The sequence below is a fragment of the Oreochromis aureus genome, linkage group 5 (assembly GCF_013358895.1).
Source record: "Oreochromis aureus strain Israel breed Guangdong linkage group 5, ZZ_aureus, whole genome shotgun sequence".
Taxonomy (NCBI): Eukaryota; Metazoa; Chordata; class Actinopteri; order Cichliformes; family Cichlidae; genus Oreochromis; species Oreochromis aureus.
Window position 1 is genome coordinate 3,376,026 of NC_052946.1, and position 22,089 is coordinate 3,398,114.

At 42.3% G+C, this 22,089-nt stretch overlaps 1 protein-coding gene across 4 annotated transcripts in view; it reads left to right on the forward strand.

Moving 5' to 3' along the window:
- The window catches only part of setd5 (SET domain containing 5), a 31,831-nt gene extending 11,481 nt beyond the window's left edge, over positions 1–20,350 (forward strand). The window contains exons 2-25 of one of the 4 annotated variants that reach the window (XM_039611864.1): positions 3,503–3,766; positions 5,292–5,394; positions 5,784–6,040; positions 6,332–6,393; positions 6,481–6,668; positions 7,304–7,342; positions 7,454–7,744; positions 9,179–9,327; positions 9,434–9,551; positions 9,668–9,777; positions 9,898–10,150; positions 10,397–10,477; positions 10,581–10,742; positions 10,826–11,197; positions 11,308–11,568; positions 11,728–11,845; positions 12,042–12,271; positions 12,642–12,698; positions 12,810–13,295; positions 13,672–13,764; positions 15,869–16,155; positions 16,291–16,412; positions 16,935–17,023; positions 17,723–20,350. In XM_039611864.1, coding sequence (XP_039467798.1) covers positions 3,696–3,766; positions 5,292–5,394; positions 5,784–6,040; positions 6,332–6,393; positions 6,481–6,668; positions 7,304–7,342; positions 7,454–7,744; positions 9,179–9,327; positions 9,434–9,551; positions 9,668–9,777; positions 9,898–10,150; positions 10,397–10,477; positions 10,581–10,742; positions 10,826–11,197; positions 11,308–11,568; positions 11,728–11,845; positions 12,042–12,271; positions 12,642–12,698; positions 12,810–13,295; positions 13,672–13,764; positions 15,869–16,155; positions 16,291–16,412; positions 16,935–17,023; positions 17,723–18,289 — 4,566 coding nt within the window. In that variant the 5' untranslated portion in view covers positions 3,503–3,695 and the 3' untranslated portion in view covers positions 18,290–20,350. The remainder of the gene's footprint in view (positions 1–3,502; positions 3,767–5,291; positions 5,395–5,783; positions 6,041–6,331; positions 6,394–6,480; positions 6,669–7,303; positions 7,343–7,453; positions 7,745–9,178; positions 9,328–9,433; positions 9,552–9,667; positions 9,778–9,897; positions 10,151–10,396; positions 10,478–10,580; positions 10,743–10,825; positions 11,198–11,307; positions 11,569–11,727; positions 11,846–12,041; positions 12,272–12,641; positions 12,699–12,809; positions 13,296–13,671; positions 13,765–15,868; positions 16,156–16,290; positions 16,413–16,934; positions 17,024–17,722) is intronic. The other 3 variants (XM_039611865.1, XM_031749244.2, XM_039611866.1) reach the window with 3 other exon arrangements.
- Positions 20,351–22,089: the final 1,739 nt, after the last annotated feature.

Below are 22,089 nucleotides of genomic sequence, written 5' to 3' on the forward strand. Positions count from 1 at the left end.
CAGTTTATTTTGAAAAGTTTCAACAGGATCTTGAGCTTTATTGTGAAAGGTTTATGTGGAAAATAAACAAGCGGACACGAGGTGGTTTTACCGTCGTTGTTGCTAACGACAACGCATAAAAACAAGCGCTTGTCCGTCTGTAGTGTGGTTATATTAAAAATAAGAGAAAGAGAGAACTTTAGGAAATTAATATAGCCGCTACAGTGACCATCAAAATAATGTAAAAATATTGCCGTAAACAGTTTATTTTGCGACACCACGAAACAAACGATAGCGTAAAATGAAACGATAGATGTTTTTATATTGTCATCCGATATATATCGTTATATCGAACAGCCCTAGGTGCACTGTCGATTTTTGCGAAAATTAAAGGATTTTAAGTGCGCCTTATAGTGCGGAAAATACGGTATGTCTATGAGCTGGCCTGGAAAAGGCTCAGCATTTCCCTGGTTAAGCTGGAGGAGGTAGCTGACGAGAGGGAGGGTCTGGGATTCCTTGCTGCTACTCCCGTGACCTACTTCAAATAAGAAAATAGCTGGATAATGTTTTGTTTTGTTATTTTAGAGTTTAACTTTTAGTGAAGTGCGTGAGCAGCGTGCATTATTCATAGTGTGGCGCATTGTGTCATGCACTATTCAGACACAGTTCATTAGTTTTTCTGATGTTAATTTGTCATATTTTAATAATATATATGCATGCTAGTCACTATATGAAATACGCTCACTATTTAAACCAACAATTTAAAATGACTCGTCTGGCATTATGAGAGAGATTTGAGTGAAGTTTATGTGTCTCCTTATGAGCTGTTCATTTTGTGTGCATGTTCCTCCCCTTTGGACTTGTCTCCAAAATGGCCTCTGTTCTACTGAAGTGAAAAGACTTTGAGCCTTTTGGTAATTTGAGCCCAGTATTCATGGCTTGAGGAATGAACAAGGGAGAGAGGGTGGTGTTAGGGAGGAGAAGCGAGGTAAAGAAAGGCTTTCCTTCTTCGTATGGAATTTACTTCCCTAGCACCCCGTCTGGTTCTTTTGGAAGGATCCCAAGTAGTGAGACTTTGAGTTGGGTAGGCCCAAGGTGTCTATTTCTGAGGCAGTGATCTTCCACAGGGATCCCCAGCAGCCTAAAGAGCCTCTGAATGAGGCGCTCTATTACATGCCATCATCTAAATATCTAAATATGATGCAAACTTCAGTTAACTCAGTTGTCTGTCTGTGCTTGTCGTTTGTTTTTATGTATCCAGTAAGTCATGCTTAAAGAGGAGCAGTTCCTGAATGAGCAAATGTGTGTATGTGTCTTGTCCTTATCTGATAGATGCATGGCAGCTGTTCTTGTTGTCACCTACCCATGTGCATAGGCACGCATGCATTTTCAGCTCTATGGTGCTGACATTCTTTTTGACAGTGAGCTGACCTTGACGTTATTGGACGCTCCCAATCTTTCTGTGGTTGCCTTGGGGCTGGGGCGCGAGGGCAGCACTCGCTGTAGCCAAGGGACCACTCTAGAAATGTCATGCTTCCTGTCGTTCTTAATTAACATGGATGCCTGCTATTAAAGCAGCCTGTTTGAGTGTTGGGCTTACTCTTGTTGCAGTGGATCTTATCACTATGGGGTTTTATAAGCTTGTGTATATGCTTGTTTGACCAGGGGATGACCTTGGTGAGAGCCAAATCCTCTCATTGTCGTGTGAACAGCGCACAGGAAGACTTGTTCCTCTTTCTGCAGCTCTTGCCTTTAGCTCTGCTTCTGTCAGGGTTGTTGAGCGAGCGCAAGCAGGAGAACAAGATACAGTGTGGGTCAGTGTTTCAGCTAAGTGTGGTCACATGACAAGAGGGATGGGCCTCATCTTGGATGACTCACCCCTCCAGCTGTCTGGGCAAAAGAGCGCCTCCTATTGGTTTCTCCATTACTGCATCCTGATGGGAGTGTAAGCAGAGCTGTAAATCCCCTGGTTGTTTTTTCTGCTCTTTGAATAGTCTCACCTCCCTCCTCCATGTTAAACGCCTCCGTATGGATAAGAGATGGGCCCGTCACACAATGTCCATATTGAGCTATCATTGTAGACGCAGGCAGACAAAAGCTCTCTTCCACTACATGAAGCCTTTATTGTCAAGATGACTCAGCAAATTTGGTTCTTCGTTATTTGTGCAACAGTGGGTTTCCTGTTTAATGTTTAGGTTATGTGGTCGTGACAACCTGACAACACTGTCACCGTTCAGTCAAGGCAGTAACCTGTTGTTTATATATTAATGTTTATATATGTTAAAGTGCCCTTATAAACAAGCCCTGTCTCTTTCATTAGGGAATGTACATTCAGTTAGTGGTCCTCTTTTTGTGTCTAATCAGAAATATGGACTTCACCATTAATGTTGACCTTTGGAAAGCTGTTGAAACAAATTTATTGTTGGAGGCAACTCAGAAACTTATTCATTGTTTAATCAAACAGCTGTCACAAGGAAAGTTGTTTGAGTAGGTATAGAGTCTGTGTTTCACGAAACATAAGTCTGTAGCCTTTTTTCAGTGCAAACACTGTCATTCCATAATAGGAAAACCACACTGAATATGAAAATGATTAACAGCTGCATTCCATTTAGCTGTGTGTCCAGGTTCCTGGCATTGCACACACTTTCCCTTTGGTTTACTGCAGTGATTTGCAACCAAGGGTACAAGTACCCTCATGGGTGGGAGTGGGGGTTGCTTTCGTGGGAAGTAACTAACGGTCCAGTCCCCAATGAAACACTATAATAACAATAATATATATAACAATAAACAAAACTAAGAACAAGAAGTGTAAATTAACTGCTAGGTGTCATGAAAAACCTGTATGAATACACAAACAAATGAATACAAAAATACCTTACTTGGTACTGGTAACAAGTGAAACCTTTTTGTTAAAGGCCTACACGAGAAGTTGAAACTGTTAGCTAACAATAAGGATAAATGAGCAGAAATGTTAGCTAAACATAACAGAAAAAAAATACTATGTTTATCAAACAGTTGTTTTGTAAGACATTCGAAAATTATTAGCTGTAAATACAGCTAGCAGTTAGAAATTATGATCTAAACATAAAGAGTAAACAATCTGACTTTGTAAATGTAAATGATAAATACTGCAGTTGAAATGTCAGGCAATAGGTTTGGATAAATAGTTGTTGGATGACGCTATGCAAAAAAGTGAAATGGATATGAAGTGTGAATAAACTGTTCTCGGGTCAAAGATTGTCAGGAAATGGGGCAAAAAGGTTGGCATTTGATGCCTTACTGGAACCGTTTTATATCTGTGCCATTCTTGATATTACAGTTAAATCACAATAATACTTCCTGTTTTATAATACTAGACACACAAAGCTGCCTATAGAAGATGACATGTCTATCATTGAGACTTTAATATGCAGTTAATTCCAAGATGCATTGATTATTTTGAGCCATTCGTTGATTGTCTGTATTCAGGCAATGGATCTGTATGTAACTGATGGCGTGTCTGTCTTGTACCCATTTTTCTCAGGTCCCCCATGACCGTGAGCCGTGGGCTACGGCTCGGCGGCACCCCACCTCTGGAGTGGTCTGTTGCTGTAATTGGGACCCTGTGATTCCTCGCTTCACCTCTCCTCCTTCCCCTATCCCATCCTGTCCCCCCCCTTCCCCTCCCCTTCCTCCCCCCTCTTCCCCCCCTCCCACGCGTCGCTGTGCTGGACGTCATGAGCATAGTAATCGCTCTGGGAGTCACCACACCTGAAACGTCTTATTCAGATATGGCTGCTGGATCAGAGTACGTAGTCAGTTTCAGCAAGGTGTGACTTGCAAGAAATGTTCTGTAAGAGCTGGGTTTTGTTGTTAAGATCATCAGCTCTACTGATTAAAATGTCTCCCAACTTTCTTATACTAACTAACTTCTTATACTCACATGCGGATGTAACATGGCTTAAATAGAACAAGAGTGCCAGGAAAACAAACTTCCTGTTTAACCTGATTATCTACATGTATTGCTACTGTACTGCACAACAGGGAATCAGATAAGTTTTCAACTATCCAAAGATGTCTGGAAAAGAAAGATTAATGTTTATGTGGAACTATATAATGTTCTAGCTGCTTATCATTAGTTAAACATAAGCATTAATGTGGTTGAACAAGGAATTTAAGATTGCAAAGGGCAACAGAGTAAAGTAGCTTGAGTGCTCAGGGCAAAAGAAATGTTGAAAGCAATGGCAGTAATCATAAAGCAGAACATTTTCTTTCTGTTTGAAGGGCATTTCCTGTGTTTGGAAAATGTGATTATTTGTTTCTAACAAAGTATGAATATGATGCTAAACCGCTGCTGCACCCTCAGTGCCCTTTAAGATGAATTCAAGAACCGCTTACACAATGCATAATCAAATGTGTTATTTTGAAATCATTTTTAAGGGGACTGCTTTGTACTTTGAACTTAAAACTGTAAAAATAGAGTACATGATATTACATGACATCCGTATTTTGATAGACAATGAAAAAAATACCAGGTGTGACATTTTGACTTGACTGAAAAACTGACTTCTAAAATGAATTTTCAAGGTTGTTTTAAGTTGACTTGAGACAACCAATGGCTGTTCTTTTTGTCTGTGTAACAGACAATATCCAAGAGTGGAATTATTCTCCCTGTGTCACAGGTTCTTATCTTCCACCTCTTTTATTAAGACGCTAGATGTATGTTGTTTTTCTCCATGCCCAAACTATTGAATAGCATCTGAGAAGATGTGCACAGACAGATCAAGTGAGCACAGTTGCCACTTCTTTGTAGGTAACTCTGCCTACGTGACTGAGGTTATTTGGAATGCAGTTGGCCCCTCTCCCATCCAACCCTGTTCATGGCCCCCTTTAGTTTCCTGCAAAGCTCAGGCAGGGGAGTTTTAAAAAAAAAAAAAAAAAAAAAAAAAGGACAGACACACTACACACACAGTGGTTATTTATTTATTTTTTACCTTGACGTTAGCTTCAGTATTGGAGTACGAGGCGGGAGTAGGAAAGGTTGTTCCCTGTCTGGTTAGACCCTAACTAAAGGGCGAGGGAGTTGCATAACATAATGGCGGCCCACATTCCATTTCCTAAATTGCTGTTCTTCCAGGCAGGGCAGCGAGTTAAGGATCTTGGTGCCATCTAGTGACTGATCTTTATTAAAACAGATGCTTGTGTAACATTGGTTTAAAAAAAAAAAAAAAAAAAAAAAAAAACTGGGGAAATGTCTACAGCATTATCTATGTCACTTGCAATGTTTTAAATAATAAAGATATATATATATATTTTATGTTATTTTTTTCCAGCCCTGAGTCAGTTGAAGCAAGCCCTGCGGTGAATGAGAAAAACTACAACAACCACAGCTGTGGGAGCGCACAGAGTCATGGGTATCGGGGGCTACCATATGCTGTGAGTTCATACAGCTCTTCCCTAATCATCAGCTCTAATCATAGCATGTGTTCTTGAAGTATTACTTTTCATAATGGGGTTACTTGTGTACAATTGTGAATGTTTTAATGGCTTAAAATGACCCAGTTTAATCTATCTGATCTTTCCTTTTTCCTAATCTTTTCAAGTGTCTTCTGTTATGATTTCACAATAAGAGTAAAACTAAGAACTGGTGATGTTTCTAGTTTAGATATATAAATAAGAGTCCTGCTATTAGTCTTTTGTAACCACACGCTACTTTTGGTATTAACAACTGAACTGTTTCACATACTTGTTTTTTTTTTTGCCCTCATTTTCATTCATCTCCATTTTCCGTTTCCCTTTTTTGCCTGAACACCCGTTGTTTGAAGATGCAACAGTCTTCCGTTGTGTGTTGTCAGGATCACAACTATGGCGCGCCCCCTCCCCCAACCCCACCCGCCTCCCCGCTCTCCCAAACCATCATTCCCCGTATGGATCTCAACGGCGTGGTACGCAGCTCTCACTATCACGATACTACTGAGGACAACTCGGCCGACAGCGACAGCTCCTCAGAGGAGGATGGGGCCTCCTGGTGTCACTGCAACCTGACGCCGGACGGCCTGCTCATCAAATGTGACAACTGCAGGTAAGATGTGTAAAAGCTCTTCTCGTCTGAATGCTGGAGCGTAGGTTCCAACTGCTGTAACTGGTACAAGTGTGTAGCACTTAACCCGTTTAATGGAAATAAGAGAAAATTAGCTGAGCAAAATTCTTGTTATTGATTAGTGGCCTGTCTCTCTTTTATTTTTCAGTTACTTTGTTCCTTTTTTGTTGAATTCAGGCTGTGGCAGTAATACAACGTGCTGTAAAAGCCTTTATGATATCACACACTTTTCATTTTTTGTCTGATTTGTTTTGTTGCCCTTGTGTATCACAGGGGACTGGACAGAAGGAAAGGAGTAAAAGGCCAACACAGGAAAAAAACAGAAAATGTCTCAGGTATCGCAGTTCACTTTATAAACTACAGTTTGCATCTCAGAGAAGGCGGTTTATCAACACCTGCTTATTTGCTCTTTTTTTTTGTAGCTGGAGAGAGTAGCGCAACAGAGAGTGGTGATGAAGAGGTGTCACCCTCCACCATCTCCTATACTGCTACCCAGCACACACCAACCAGCATCAAACTCACTGTCAACAGAGTCAAAAGGAGCAAATCGAAAAAGAGGAAGAAGAGCACGGAGAAGGCCCGTGGAACACAGAAGGCCAAGAAGATTAAAGTGAGTAAAGCAGAGTATGAGAAAATACAGTTTCCCACACACAGGTGACTGTTAATATTTCTACATGGCTTCATCTTATCATTGCATGCTCTGCATCTTACAATATTAAGTGCCTTGAGGTGACTGTGATTTGGTGCTATATAAATAAAATTTAATTGAACCAATGAAAGTATATTAAAATTTCTTCTTTCTTCTTTTACAATTGTAGTTAATTCGATGCTAACTAGCTAGCCCACAGCTCTCCCCACAGGCTCATTACATTACTTTTGTGGTTCCCAATGCCAGTCGGCTGTTCTCCGGGAGATCCTCCTGTCCTATAAACTTCAACTGATTGGTGATTGTTTTTGAAATTGGGACTATATTAACTGAATATAATGCTAGCAGGTGGGGCAGATTGAGCTATTCTTAATGTATTTTAATGTTTCATCTAAGAAAATCATTTTTAATGCACACAATGCATGCATGGACACACAAACCCTCTCTGCCTCATAAGATTACATTGTGTAAGGCCCACAATGAAGTTTGTTTTTTGTTTTCTCTTGTGCTGCTTTTCCTGTACTGCTATATTGACCCCAGCTCAGTTTTTATGATAAAATCTCCATCTATTTAAATTGGTTTATTTTTCTTTCTTTTAGGCTTTCAGAGAGGGTTCTAGGAAGTCTATGAGGATGAAGGTAAGATTAGACAGTTCTAGACCACAGAGCCCATTAAGAAAAAAAAATATTCCTCTCTGTGCATCTCACATAGACTCTTACACAGTTCTCTTGATCATGGCTTTTGTACAGAACTCTACCACAGAGGCTAGTGTGTTGGATGAGAACACAGAAGAGGGATGGGAGAGCAGGATCCGCCAGTGGACAGACCAGTATGAGGAGGCTCTTGCCAACCAGTACAGCGCAGATGTGCAGACACTGCTCCAGCTTCACCGATCAACCAGTGCCACCATCTCAAAGGGCGAAAGTGGTGCCATGACACCTGCTTCAACCACACAGATACATGCCTCAATGGATGCTATGGACACCATCAACCGCACTGAGCTGACCTGTAACAATACAGTTCTGGGCTCACAGATGCAGGTCAGTCCTACAAATAAAACTTTGTATGGATAGATTTAAAAAAAAATGTTGAAGAAGATCCCAGTCTGTATGATAAGTGACTTAGTTGTGCCATTATGTCTGCATTACTGGTTTTAATGGAATCTGCTGGCTAGGGATGAGAATTAATAAGAATTTAGCTATTCTGATTCCATTCCAACCCAATTTCCTTCGAGGTCAACCTTCAGGATCAATAAAGTTTTATTGAATTGAATTATCGATTCTCATTGGCTCCAATTTGACAGTCGTCCACATCATCATCTCTGAGCAGCATATCAAAGATATTACATTCATGCAAATTAATTACATGCTGTGTGGTCAAATGTTTGTGCATGTTGGATGTTTTTCCCATCTTTGTTGTGATCAGTGTTGGGGTTGTTACTCAAAAAGTAAAGTCAAAAACTTATTAGACATAATACTTAAAAGTAATGCAGTACGTTATTTAATTACACCCAGGAGAAAGACATTCGATATACTACTCATTACGTTAGTTTCATCTTACTCTGTAAAATGACCTGAAAGACACGGTCTCATAATTACAATTAACAATATAAACCTGAGGCTACAGCCCCACACACCAACATAAATCCCTATCCTAATAAGGACACAGGATCTTACTCTTAGTAGCTAGGTATGGGCACAAAGCAAAGATGAAAACCACAACAAAGAGACTTAAGCATTTGCCACGGTGAGTCTACTGTAGAAACATGAACAGGTAGTTGTTTCATTCCTGGACCAGTCTCCAATTAACCAATGTGCTCTCATCCTTTTTATGTAATAAAAGTAATATCCATATCCACGCTGTAGACTGCACCACTATTTTCCTCCTCTGACACACGAACTGAAATCAGCTGATCGTAGCAAGAGTACAAGAACCGATAACCAAACTAACGATTCCAAGGAATTGGACTACTGGGAACTGGTTCTCTACAAAAACCGGTTCTCGATTCCCGTCCCTACTGCTGGCTGCTTGCTAAGATCCAATCGCAATTCTGTTTTCAACGAACACAGTGATATTAATTTTATCCTCTGTTACCTTTTCTGATTGACAGTTAAAAATTATCCTTATTTGTTATACTGGCCCTCTGTGCAGTCTTTCACTTCATCTGCTACCTGATAGCCCATTTTTAGTTCCTCCCCCCCTTCCAGGAAATTTTATTCTGATTGGCTGTTTCTTGCAAGAAAAAGGATTGAACAGGAGCTGCTCTCTGACATTAAGGCCAACCCCTCTCTGTTTCAGGCAATATTTCTGCTCCTTTGCTCTTCAGGATTTCAGACACTGACTGCAGTCTGTGTCCAAGAGTCCAAGATTTTGGTTTATAGTTTACTTTATACCCCATGTACTTATGAAAGAAGGTAAGGAAAAAGTATAATATTTTTAATGTTTGGCTGTCTCTTTAAAAATAACTTTTATAGCTCCAGCTTGGCCGAGTAACACGGGTGCAGAAACACAGGAAGATCCTCCGAGCAGCAAAGAACCTGGAGCCGGACACGCTCATTATTGAATACCGGGGAAAGGTCATGCTCAAACAACAGTTTGAAGTCAATGGGCACTTCTTCAAAAAGTAATTGTTAATGAGCCACTAAACTACAAAATACGTAATCGGAATTTTGTCTAAATACATTATTGTTTCACCTGTGAACAGCTTTTCACTCTATTTTTCTTTCTAGACCCTACCCTTTCGTGCTGTTCTACTCAAAATTTAATGATGTAGAGATGTGCGTTGATGCCAGGACTTTCGGAAATGATGCCCGCTTCATCAGGAGGTCTTGTACACCCAATGCCGAGGTCAGCTGTTAAGCATTTTGTAAAATAAATCTAAATGCTTGCTAGTAAGCAAAGTTTGAAGTTTTCAGTTAATTTTTGCAGCTAAAACAACCCATAACCCTTGCTTTCTACCACAGGTCCGGCATATGATCGCTGAGGGCATGATCCATCTGTGCATCTATGCCGTCAGGCAAATCATGAAAGACGCTGAGGTCACCATTGGATTTGACTACGAGTTCAATAGCTGGTCAGTTGCTGTCCTCTCTGCCTTTCTCCTTTCTTTTAATCAGCAGTTTCTGTTTTCTTATTGTTTTTTTTTTTGTTTGTTTTTTGTTTTTTTGTTTGTTTGTTTTTAACGAAATAACAGTAATTACAAAGTGGACTGTGCCTGCCATAAAAGCAACCAAAACTGCCCAGTGCAGAAGCACAACCTGAGCCCTAGGGATAGCTTGGTGAGTCCCCCTTCCCTGCCGCCTCTTTCCCCTCTGATTGGTGCTGAGACACGAAGGAGAAAAGCACGAAGGAAAGAGCTGGAGGGCAGTCTAGCTGCTGATGGAAACCAGATGCTGGAGCAGCAGCAACAGGACACCAGCGATCTACAGGGGACCAGTGACACAGAGGTGTGTTTGCGCGCAGGTGCACGTGGTTAGATTTGATTTTCCAAATAATTGTGTTCAGCGTTGAGGTTAGGCAGCAATAATAGTTTGACATTAGCTTTAGATTAGACATCGCCACATCTATAAACACTGCTTTAATACATTTTTGTAAAGTGCAGGCTTGAGGTTTTTTAGAAGTAGTTAGATGATTCAAATTGTTGCTTGTCAGCTAAGGTCATTACCTCATGTGATGCTTGTCTGTGCAATTAGGAGAGACTGACAGATGAGGTTAAGGTGGAAGAGGGGGACGAAGGAGAAGTTGATGAAAATGGGGTCATCTCCAATAAAAAAGTAAGTTACATTGCATTTCATGATTTAAGTTGTCTACTCTCGGTAATTCAAAAAAGAAAAATTGTCACATAACACTGACTTGCATCTCTGCCTATCCACATAGTCTCTTAACATCCTCGAAAGAAGAAGGAGAAGAATAGGAGGAGCTGAAGTCAAGGAGGAGGGTTTAGAAAGTGAGGATGGGGCAGGAAACCCCACAGGGAACTCCTCCATCCCCCAACACACTGGAGTTGGGGTCAGCACGCGACGCACCACCTATGTTGTGGTCAGTCACGAAGAAAATTTCAGACTTCTAATTTCTTTTGTGTTCTATATTGAGCCAGTTTAATCATTGCATTTATGTTCCAGGAAGCACCATCTATTGAAGAAAAACCCTCCCTCCCCAACCTGCCTGCCCCTGTTGCTCCCCCTAAACCCATAAAACCCACCAAGCCTCGTCCTAAGAGTCGAATATCTCGCTACCGGTCAAGCTCATCCCAGCGTGCCCGACGGCAACGCCAAGCCCTCGCCCAACAAGCTGCAGCAGCTGCAGCAGCAAGGGCAACAACACCAACATCAGCAGATCAGGGTGCTGCTGTGGACGAGGAGGGAAGTCAGGGTGCATACGGTGCTGAACACAGCCACGGGGAGAGCAGCCTGGGTGGTCATCTTGTAGATGGAGATGGCCAAGGCCTTAACTGCATGAACAGAGGCAATCTGCGGTACCCCAAGACCAAGAAGGTAAGACTTTCTGTATTACAAAGTAATACAGAAAGTAATTACTAAAAGTAATACAAAGTCCTTTACCTTCGATGAGCTATGCGAATGTAACTTTGCATTTTTCTTCCCAGTACCTGGTGACAGAATGGCTAAATGACAAAATTCCTGGAGGAGAGAGAATTCACCAGGAGGTACCTGTTGAGCGCCCACTGCGGATAACCACTGACCCCACAGTTCTAGCCACCACGCTGAACATGCTTCCAGGTCTCTCTCAGTCATCACTCATCTGCACCACACCCAGACACTACATCCGCTTCGGTTCCCCGTTCAACCCAGAGAGACGCCGGCCCCGTCCGCTCCAAATGGACGGCACTTACGGCTGCTACAAAAAGGTAAACTTGGAAAAAGGTGTTTTTGGGATGGGTGGGTGTGCATCCCACACACAAATTTGATGTTTCACATTTGGTGGCAAGACAAGTATGTGTTCTTGTCCGTTTCCTTTTTTTTTTTTTTTCCCACTTAAACCCTTTGTTGTTGTCATCTTTATGCAGAGATGGATCAAACAGGTGGAAGATGAGAGCTGCTCGGCCAGTGTGGAGGATGGCACAGAGTCCACCTCCTCCCAGCAAAGTACCAGTAGCAGATCCACGCCGAACCCCCTATCCAGTGGTAATTGCTTCCACACCTCCATCTGGCTGAGAATTTTCTGAAGGCACCAAAGCTAGGAGATCAGTGAAGCATGATTCAGAACTCTGCACTAAATGAAAAGTTTGTTTGTAACTGCAAATATGTTTGACTGTTGTAACTGTGGTCCTAGGCTACTTAACGTTCTTGTGTTGTTTTTGTCATGTTTTTAAAATCACAGAACTCACCGCACCTTTTAAAAAGCGTCGCTCCAAGTATATTACAGAAATAACACCAGCACCCTCGGACCACCTGCTTCGCCCGCTATCACCCATCACGCCTCCACTTCCAGAGGACTCCCTCCACCCACTGCTCCAGACTCCCTGTGGCTCCCTTCTGCCCAACGGTCTGGCCTATTCACCTATGCCCTCACTGCCTGCCAGCCGCTGCAACACACCGTTGCAGTTTGAAGTAAGGGCATAAATATCCACAGTTTTCTGACTCCTGAGCTCATTTACTATCAAAGTCCAGTGAAATCCAACAGGCCACAAAGGAGGGGTTTAGTGATGTACCGTACGAATTTCCTTAGTGTATCTCTGTCACTCCGAGGGAGCTGCACTCTGCTCAGCTGACTCATCTGTGTCAGGACCTGTTGCAACAACACATTACCTCACTTAGTTGTTCAATCTTGTTGCACAGCAGCAAACTCTAGAAGGGCTGTGTGTAAGAGTTTGACGGCCAATACCCCTAAACATCTCAATCTCTTGGTTTTGGACAGATTGCTAGACTTCAGAAAAAGACACACGCTTGGTTTGACACTAAGACTTTGTTTTCTCTCTAGAACATATCATCCCCTGAGGCATCTCCTGTCCATCGTCCCGAGTCCATATCCCCTGAGGTACATTTCTTCTCACATATCATGGCACCGATAAAGGAAATGGCTTTACTGTTGACGTAACGATCAAGTTTATTTATTTGTTCTTCCCGTTTCCTCTGTCCTATCCTTCAGCCATGTCTTCAGACAGACTTTGATGCCTCTCGGCCGCAGTTCCCAGACCTGTCACTCCCCTCCAACATGGAGAGCCCTGTTGCCATGACCTCGGACGATTTTTCCCAATCTGGAGGAACTGCAGGCCAAGATTCGCAGGGCCCATCTTCTGTAGGGACCAGTTCCCTAAACCCACTGTCATGCCCTTCTTCGGACATAAACCCCCAAAACAGGGAGCAGGCCTTCAGGACAGAGTTTAATCTCATATATACCTGCTCTCCCCTCAACGCAAACCTGGGCAACCCGACAGCCACCGACCGACACCTCTCCCAGTCAGAAGGGGGATTTTCACCTGCAGATTCCTTCCACGGTTCCATAAGCGGCCAGGGCCTGTTTGGAGAAGTGGGTCCCGGGTCCATGTCACCGTTTGGAGAGCCCCATTTTGGGGGAGGCTACCCTGACAATGGCACACCGCCTCACACCAGCAATCCGCCACAAAAAAAGAAGGCAAGTTCCCCATATCTTAATGATACATGGAAAAGATGTTTGAGGTAGCTTTGCAGGTAAATCTTAGGGGTTTCTTCTCAGACACAAATAACTTCAGTGTGAAACGCAAACTGAAAAGCCAGACCTCATGATGTGCTTTTCCCCTTGCTCTGTTTGCCCATTAACTTTGTCTTAAATCTGTTGGTCCCCTGTGTCCGGTATTCAAAACCAAACATCACAGGGATTTAGAAGCTGACCTCTTATGTGTATCTGAAATGATTTCCAGTCTGTAGATTTTACCCTTCCTCCTTTTTCCTTTACTTTCCTCCTCTTGCTCCTCCTCGTTGCTCCTTGACACTCTTTGCCAAGTCTCTCTTCCACTTTTCTTCCAAGGCAGAGGGCCAACCAGCATACCATTAGTCTGCTGACAGGGAAGCCAGATTACCAGGCAATAGCTGTAAGAAGTGAATACAAGCCAGTACAAAATATGGTGAATATTCTCCCTACAACTACATCTTTAGAAGTGTGCATGTAAATATTGTTTCTTTGCATCTGCATACAAACACCCACGCCATGCTCCAGCAGCTCTGCCCACTCTCCTTCTCCAAAACCTACATTGAATTATGATTCTGTAGTTTCCAGAAAGAGTTATTTTGCCATTTCAGTCAAGCTCATTGAAGTGTGTAAGGTTCATCCATTGCCTTCAACATAAGAGACAAACTCCACAAATCGTCATGATGGTGTTGGGTGTGCTCATGCTCCATCTCATCCATGGCTCTTTCCAAACTGGGACTTGTGGTTTATCCACCTCCACTGTAAGAGGGGCTAAATTTGTCAAAGTGGTTTACAGCAACCCTCCCTGCCAAAAATGAAAACAGTATCACGTGGCACCAGAAGAGGGGCTTAGGATGGATCAAGGGTCTGACACATGCATAGATTAACATTCATTAATCTGATTGATAATTGTTCTGAAGCTGCTTGCAGAAACTTAGTTCAGTAAAGCAGCAATTGCTCCTCAGACAGCCAGTAACATTTACTTCCTTACTGCCTTAACGAAAAATCTGTGCCTTAGTTGTGTTGTAATCTCAAACCCCTCTGAAATCCTACGCTTTAATTTGATGTGCACCTCCCTGGAAATATAACTGTTGTGGTGACACAACCCTCAGCTATTGCGATCGGCCTGTTTAATACCATCGATTCCTCCTGTGCGTTTCCTGGTACTGTTCAGCTGCAGTGTTTGAATTCATCTGTTAGAAAATAACAATCACAACCAGAGAGAAAGTCCCAGCATTTTATTGGTTTCTACCAGCTGGCACTGCAGCAAAACAAAACATTGGAAAACGAGCACAAGGTAATCAATCCATATGGATAAATGCTGGCAATGATGTTAGCCACTTGTGTAGGTTAAGTCATATGCTCTAGAACAGGAGTAGGCAACTCCAGGCCTCGAGTGCCGATGTCCTGCAGGTTTTAGATCTCACCCTGGGTCACACACCTGAATCGAATGATTATGTCAATACCAGGCCTCTGGAGAACTCCAAGACATGTTAAGGAGGTCATTTAGCCATTTAAATCAGCTGTGGACACAGCAGCAAGGACAAATCTAAAACCTGCAGGACATCGGCACTCGAGGCCTGGAGTTGCCTACCGATGCTCTAGAAAGACTGACCACAGCCTAATTCTGGCTTCAGTCAGCCACATTGACTTGTTTACTGTTCAACCTAAGTTTCGTTTAAGTTTGTTATTTCTCTGCGTTGTTGTCAAAATCAACAGAAGCATAAAAAAAAAATCTTATAATTTACTGCGCTTGGCATTTAAACATCTTTTATGCTCTTTGAATAGGCGACCATTTGTAGACCTTAGTGGGGGGGGGGTTAACTGATAGCTTTTGGTGCTCTGTGGTAACTTGATCCTGACATCTGGTCCCCCTGACAGTACAGCCTTGTAGCTTACCTCACATGTAATGTTAAACTGCTTGAAAGATTCAGGCAAGAGCCATCCATGTCAGTTATATATATACTATACATATACTATATATATGATGTGTATGTGTGCGTGTGGTCATGCCACTCCCCTGCCTCGTTCATAACCCTCTGTCTGTTCTTTTATGTGTCATGATGACATTAAGCTGGGATGAGCACTATCATTCTCATTGTAAACAGTGCAGGTGTGTGTATGTGTCGTGCGTATGTGTGGATATGTTTTCGTAGTTATTGTTTCAGCGTGATTGCATCATGGTGTGGTGCATTTAAAGTTGCTTGCTCCTCTGTCAAAGCTTATGTACTAACATTGCATTGACGACACACAGTATGCTGTGTTTGAGTCTCTCGTGACTACAAGTCTGTTCATGGAAGAACAACAGATATCGTTGCTCCCTGCTGGTGAAGGTGTTTCTCTAAAAATTCTTTAATAATAAATACGGTTTTCAGGTGAGTCCTCTCTAGCGTGGTGCATGCGGTCTGCCTGTCACTCAGTGCAGTTTTGGTGAATGGTGTGATTGAGCGAGCAGCCTGGAATAAGTGAGATTTATACAAGTCCATCAGTTCCTCAGCAGCAGGGTTTGAACAGACTCCCTCTTCCCTCTGCTGCTATAGGTGTCTTTGCTGGAATACCGCAAGAGAAAGCAGGGCAGTGGTCGTGACTCGGAGCCAGCCAGCAGCAGCTCCTCTCTGGGTGGCACCCCCACACAGCCTGGCTCCCACTACAACAAGGAGTCCCATCATCCTCATAACCATCAGCAGATGCCGCTTCCAGCATCTCCACACAGCACCTTCTCATCCTCAGCACACTCCACCTCAGTCCCACACATAGAGGAAGTCAGTCCTCCGGAGCACCAGGGCTTGTCAGTGCAGTCCAGACGCCAGGACAGCAACAACCAGTGGTGAGAAGTCCTTTTAAGGATGACTCACTAAATTGACCTTTCAGTACATGTTCGGCTATGTTAATTGCAATAATTCAGAGCCTAGCAGATAAATAAATAAATAAATACAGATCTAACAGTTATCTGTTTTCCAAGGATGGTCCCCACTACTGTTGAGCGTCTGAGGGAAGGCCAGGGGGTTCTAGAGCGAGTGCTGAGAAGCTTCAAGGTGGACCGGAGTTACAAGAGGAGTGAAGGCTCCATAGAGAAGGAATCTGGTATGAATGCATTCGAAACTTCACAACAACAAGAATATATTGTTAGACTTAATAGATAGCCTAGTATATAGCAGTATTTTAGGGATGGCTGTTTCAAGGAAAATGAGTATTTACTGTTCGCTGGGTACCATTTGACTGTTTTTTTTTTTTTTTTTTTTTGTTTTTTTAAAGGACACCCAAAGAATATAGTAATCGTCATCTTTGGCGTCTTTATTTCTTTTGTACAGTAGGAGCTGATCCCATTGCACCTCAAACAGCTAAAACCTGGTGGTAGCGTGTTCTTTTATTTTTTTATTTTATAGTACTTGGGAAATGACTTTTGGCTTTGGCAGTCCCTTACATCCTGCTATGTGCCATTCTAAAGCAAGGGAAAATCTATAGTTTAATATAACAAATGGTCACAAGCAATTTGATTCATTTATATTTTAATAACTGTTGAAATATCTATGTTTGCTCTTTAATTTTACTTAAAATGTTGCTCTTTTCTTAGTGGTGGAATTGATTGTCCTGTTTTGTTTTCAGATGTAGATCGATATGAGATGCAGGCAGTGTCCATGGCTTCTTCCACAAAAAGTCCACACAGATACAGCCCCTCTGTTTACTCTCACCAGGTAGCTGGTCCACATCACTTTGAACTTGCTGTCTGTGTTTTGCGTTGGTTACTTGTAAATTAAGTTCAGTATTCAACAACGACTTCTTGGGTGATTGGCAGAATTTTTTTCCAATTCAAATTTTGTTCTCCAACTGTTATGGAGATGATCAAAAACAATTAGTCTGCTGAATTCATTTTGTCTTATTAAATTCAGTGGTTCCATTTTCTTTAGAGGTGCAGTCATCCCTCTATATAGAAGTATGTTTGTCAACAACATACGATAAGAGAGATAAGATGGCCTTTATTAGTCCCACACGTGGGAAATTTTTGTGTGACTGCAGAAAGTGGACAGTGTAAAGTTACAGCAGCAAAATTTAAGAAAAACAATGGAATAGGATAAGAGATCGTTGTAGAAGTAATAGTCAGCAAGGTATCAATATTTGACCCGGTGTAGCATCACTTCAGGCGAGTCGGCCTTGAAAGAATGAATATGGTATTTGAGACGAGACATACTTCAGGGGAAAAAAAATTGCGCAAACTTACTTACTTCAATTTATAAGAGGGGCTCCCCTCTTAAAATAAAAAGGGGAGTTGTGTTTTTGTTTTTCCGTCCCCCCTCTTCTCTGAAAAACAAATTAAACATCTAGAGCTGGAAATGAGCTGAACAGAAGTGTATCAGTGTCACACAGTGTGTGCCTATGTATGTATTTGTGTGCAGGCCACAGAAAGCCACAGACAGACTGACAGCCCGTTGTTCCTCCAGCAAACCTCCAGCTCTCCATTCCGGTGTTCCTACAGTCCATCATCAGGCCAGAACGTCTACCAGCGCCTCTCCTCTTCCCACCAAGGACACGCCCAGGACCACCCCCCAGCCTCATACTCAAGCCCCACCCCGACTTCCTCAACAGACTCCAGGCCAGCGACAGGCTCTCTACACCAGCAGAGTGGTAGCAGTAGCGCGGACGGAGCCCACAGCTACAGCAGCAGCCACTTAAAAGCCAGCCTTTTGAACAGCAGCGGTCTGGTGGGGGCTGCTACCCCAGGATCCCGGGTCCATGGGCAGACTAAAACAGACTCTGGTGCTCAGGCCTCCAAAGGGAGTCAGCATCAGGCACCTCGCAGCCTGAAGTCAGGCAGCCCAGGTCAGGCAGTGCTGCAGGCTGGCCCCAGACTGCTGTCGGCCTCTGGACCGACACACTACCCCCAGCGAGGGACGAACCTCAGTCAGTTCCAGCACTCTTCCCTCCAGGGATCCGGAGTAAGGACACAGTCAGGAAGCTTTTAGGACCTTGTTCGTGTGTGTGTGTGTGCGTGTGTGTGCGTGCGTGAGTGAGTGTGAGCTGTGCATCTCCTCAACCCCTGAGGCTGCAGTACAACAGGGATCAGGAGTTTGGAGAAGGCAAATGTACAGACCTAAGAGGAGCAAGGACTTGTTTGAGAATTTGTCCCGTATTATTTTCTGTCTTTTCTTTTTTCTTTCTTTCAGAAGAATAAAAAATAATTAGCACATCCTGCACAAAGATAAATCATTGACTTTGGACATTATTAGTGAATCAGAGGGAAAAAGTGATTTGGATGACACGTTCAGAGAAAAAGAAAAAACAAAGAAATCATATGTAAGTTGAAATTGTTGTTCCTCGAGAGGCTCGATAATGTCAGAAATGAAAACCTTCCAGGCAAATGTCTGTACAAAGTTCTACAAGGCCACACCTGTGGTCACTGTGGTATCCAGGTTGGAGAAATGCTGAAATGCATATGTAACTAAAAGCAAGAGTTATAGCTTAAATTTCTTGTTTGTTTTGGTCGAAGTTACTTGATTCGGCAAATGGCCGAGTCTGTGCTGCAGTAATTGTTTAATTTGGTAAAGGGGGAAGACGACCTGTTAATCATCCGTTATATAGATGCATTAGAGAGACGGGGAGTTTGAGCTCTCCCTAAAAACTAGGATCATTCCATATAATTACCAGCTTCCGTTTTCTCAAACATGAAACCAGCCCATTTCCCCCTCAGCGACCCAGCCTGCCTTGGTGTTATCTTCTGTTCTCTCACCTCACTGGACTGTTTGGGTTTCACTTTAGGACTGCTCTGATATCATACTTGAGAAATACAGCTCTTTTGATTCATGGTGCTGCATGTTTTGTTTTTTTGTTTGTTTTTGTTACGATAAGTTTATAATCCAGTTATGTTCCACCCCACAAGGCTGCATTCATCGTTTTTGTTCTCCAAATCTATACACTCGTGCAGGAAAAAAGTTTATTAGTGGGACTATATTTCTAAGCCAAGCTGTTGGGTTTTCATATTGCAGAATTTGTTTGTTTGTTTTTTTTCTCTTGTCTGACCAATCGTTGCATTCCGTGTGACGCTGAGGGAAATCAGGGGCGAGGATCTCCGAGGGAGCATTTGGATTGTTTCTAAAACCTAGGTGAAAAAAAAAGCTGCTATCCTCTCCTGTTGGAGCTGCTTCCCTTTCCACTGAATGCTGTATTTTGTTTGAATTTTTTTCCTTTTTAAATACCAACACATACTGACTTGTGAAGAAAGCGATGGTCCCCCGTCGGCCGCAGCAGGACCTAAGACTAATGTCAAGGCGACAAGGGTGGCCGCCTGCTCCCTCACGTTTTTCATTTAGGACCGGATGTGGGGAAAAATGGCCGCGTTTGCGTGGACGACTTCACAGACCAAGGGGGCCAGTTGTGCAACTGGACACCACCACACACCCACCCACCACTACAACCCACCACCCTCTCCCCTCACTAACACACAGGAGGGTACTCATTTTACATGAATGTTTGACAGATATGGAAAAAAATAAAAGTTGTGACCCAAAATTAACCAGCACCTTAAACTGAAAGATACGACCTAAAAAACACAATAGGACATTATGTATGATTATGTGTACTTGTATAGAAAGAAATGTGATATAGACTTGTATGGAGAAAATATCGTACACTGAATTTACCGCATGATCTCTGTTTGTAGGGTCTGAGTGACCACCTTTTGTCAGATGGATGGAAGCAAATCATTGGGTCTGTTCTGGGGTTCCTCCAAAAACCAGGCGCTGCGTTCTTTCTGTTGTTTTTGTAAAGATCCTTCTGTTGGTTTGCTTTTATTTTTACACAGATCATAGTAGTAACTATTTCAATTGTTCTCCTCCAGAAGATTTAAAAAGCAAGAGATGTAATGCATTTTGATAATAAAACAATCATGATGGTAATGTATTTTGAAAACTACCATTGTGATGGCATCTGAGGGAGACTTCTTGTGTGATTTGCACCTGTCGAGCTGTCTGAATGGGATTTACATCGGTGGGGCTTGTACGATTAAAAATGGTCAATTTGCTACAGTATTATTGAAAATATCGCACAGTCTTGTTTCAGCTAGCAAATAGGCTTCATTCATCTCCATTAACAGGGTTGCTTCTCTTTCAGTTAATAGTTATTAAATGTCAGTGCAACATAATCACTTTTCTAGCCAGAGAAATCCTAGCAGGTTAAGTAGAGTGTAAATTTGCATATGAAAGTTTCCAAATTTATACAAAAAGCACTATTAGAAATATAAATACAGAAGAGTTGATCCAGCCTTTCAAAGGAAAAACTCTGGTTCTGTCACTTGCGCTTTATTTTTAAAGGTGGCGATGCATTGAACCAGTTGAAGGTTAGATGGAGCATACTCATGGAAATCAGTGTCTGATGGTGGTTTGGTTCATGCAATTTATACAGGAGGAATGCGCTGGCCTGTGGGGTTGGATGGGATCATTTTCTGTATATGCTTAACTATTTAGAACTATTATGCAGCTTAAAGGTTTAAATGTACTTTTACTGAGTTTTCTTAACTGCATCAGTGTTTCTCAGTGCTGTCTCTCCCCACTAGAGAGCAGCATTGAGCTGCAGACTGTAATGTAAACGCAAACGACCAAAGTGAAAGTCAGCTTCTCCGTTGTCACTCTGATTGATCTGATAGATACTCCAGCTGTGTTTGATCATATGCTCAGTCTCAAAGGTACAATGTGCACTACACATACAAAGCAATGTCACAGTGACCAAAGGCGACAGTTTCTATGGACGTGTTAATTAGAACCATCACTGGATGTCACAATTTCCCCTCATGATTTTCAACAGCTTGCCAATGGAGCTGTTAAATACAGTTATTTAGGGTCTTTGCCTTACAATATAAAGCGCCTTGAGGCAGCTGTTGTTCTGATTTATCACTACATTAATAAAAATGAAATGAATTAAATATTATGACATTTTTAAAAATGACCTGCACACACAACAAAACAAACCCTGAACTTTTCTGACCTTTGGAGCAGTTGATGCCCCTTTCCAAACAAGTTTTGAAATTTTACAATGAGGTTATATTTTTACAAAAGCACATTTCTCAGTTACAGCATCTGCAAAGTTGATTTGATTTCAGTGTTATATACATATATATATATAAATTGTTTAGTACGCTGTATTCAGTTTCAGTGACTATCTGTGCTCATCACTATCCAAATCTTTCTGTCATAGGTGAATAACACACTAAGAACATCATGCTCTAAGTTGTAGAACTAAATGAGTTACAGCAAATAACCCATCAGTGACCTGGAGAGTTGCACTGACTGTCTCTACAGAACAACATTTCTTTTCTGTTCAGTAGGGAAAAATGTGTATTCCTACTGCAATCAGTTTCACCCAGCAACAGCAAACATCCTCCTGTAACCACTTGCAAACCAGTTGTGGAATACAGATTTTTCCTTCATGACCAGTAGTTATCAGGTGGCCACCAGCTGATCAATAGTCTCCTGAAAATTGACGGATGGATGTTATTGTTGCCAAAAACAGGTTTACTGCACCTTTTGTCCCACTCACATTATGCTGACACTGCCAGTGGACTTCAAGGATCAGAGGCAGCAGGGAGAATGTAATGTGGTATGTAAATGCAAGAGATGAAGGGTTTCTTTTCTTGGATCTTACTGTGCATGGCAGCTGCGCTGGTGTCGCTTTAAGTGAGAACTTTATGAACCTCATAAATCAGTTGTTTAAGCATTCCTTGGAGATATTTGAGGTAAATCTCTGGAGAAGATCCTGGACTGCTCTGTGAGGG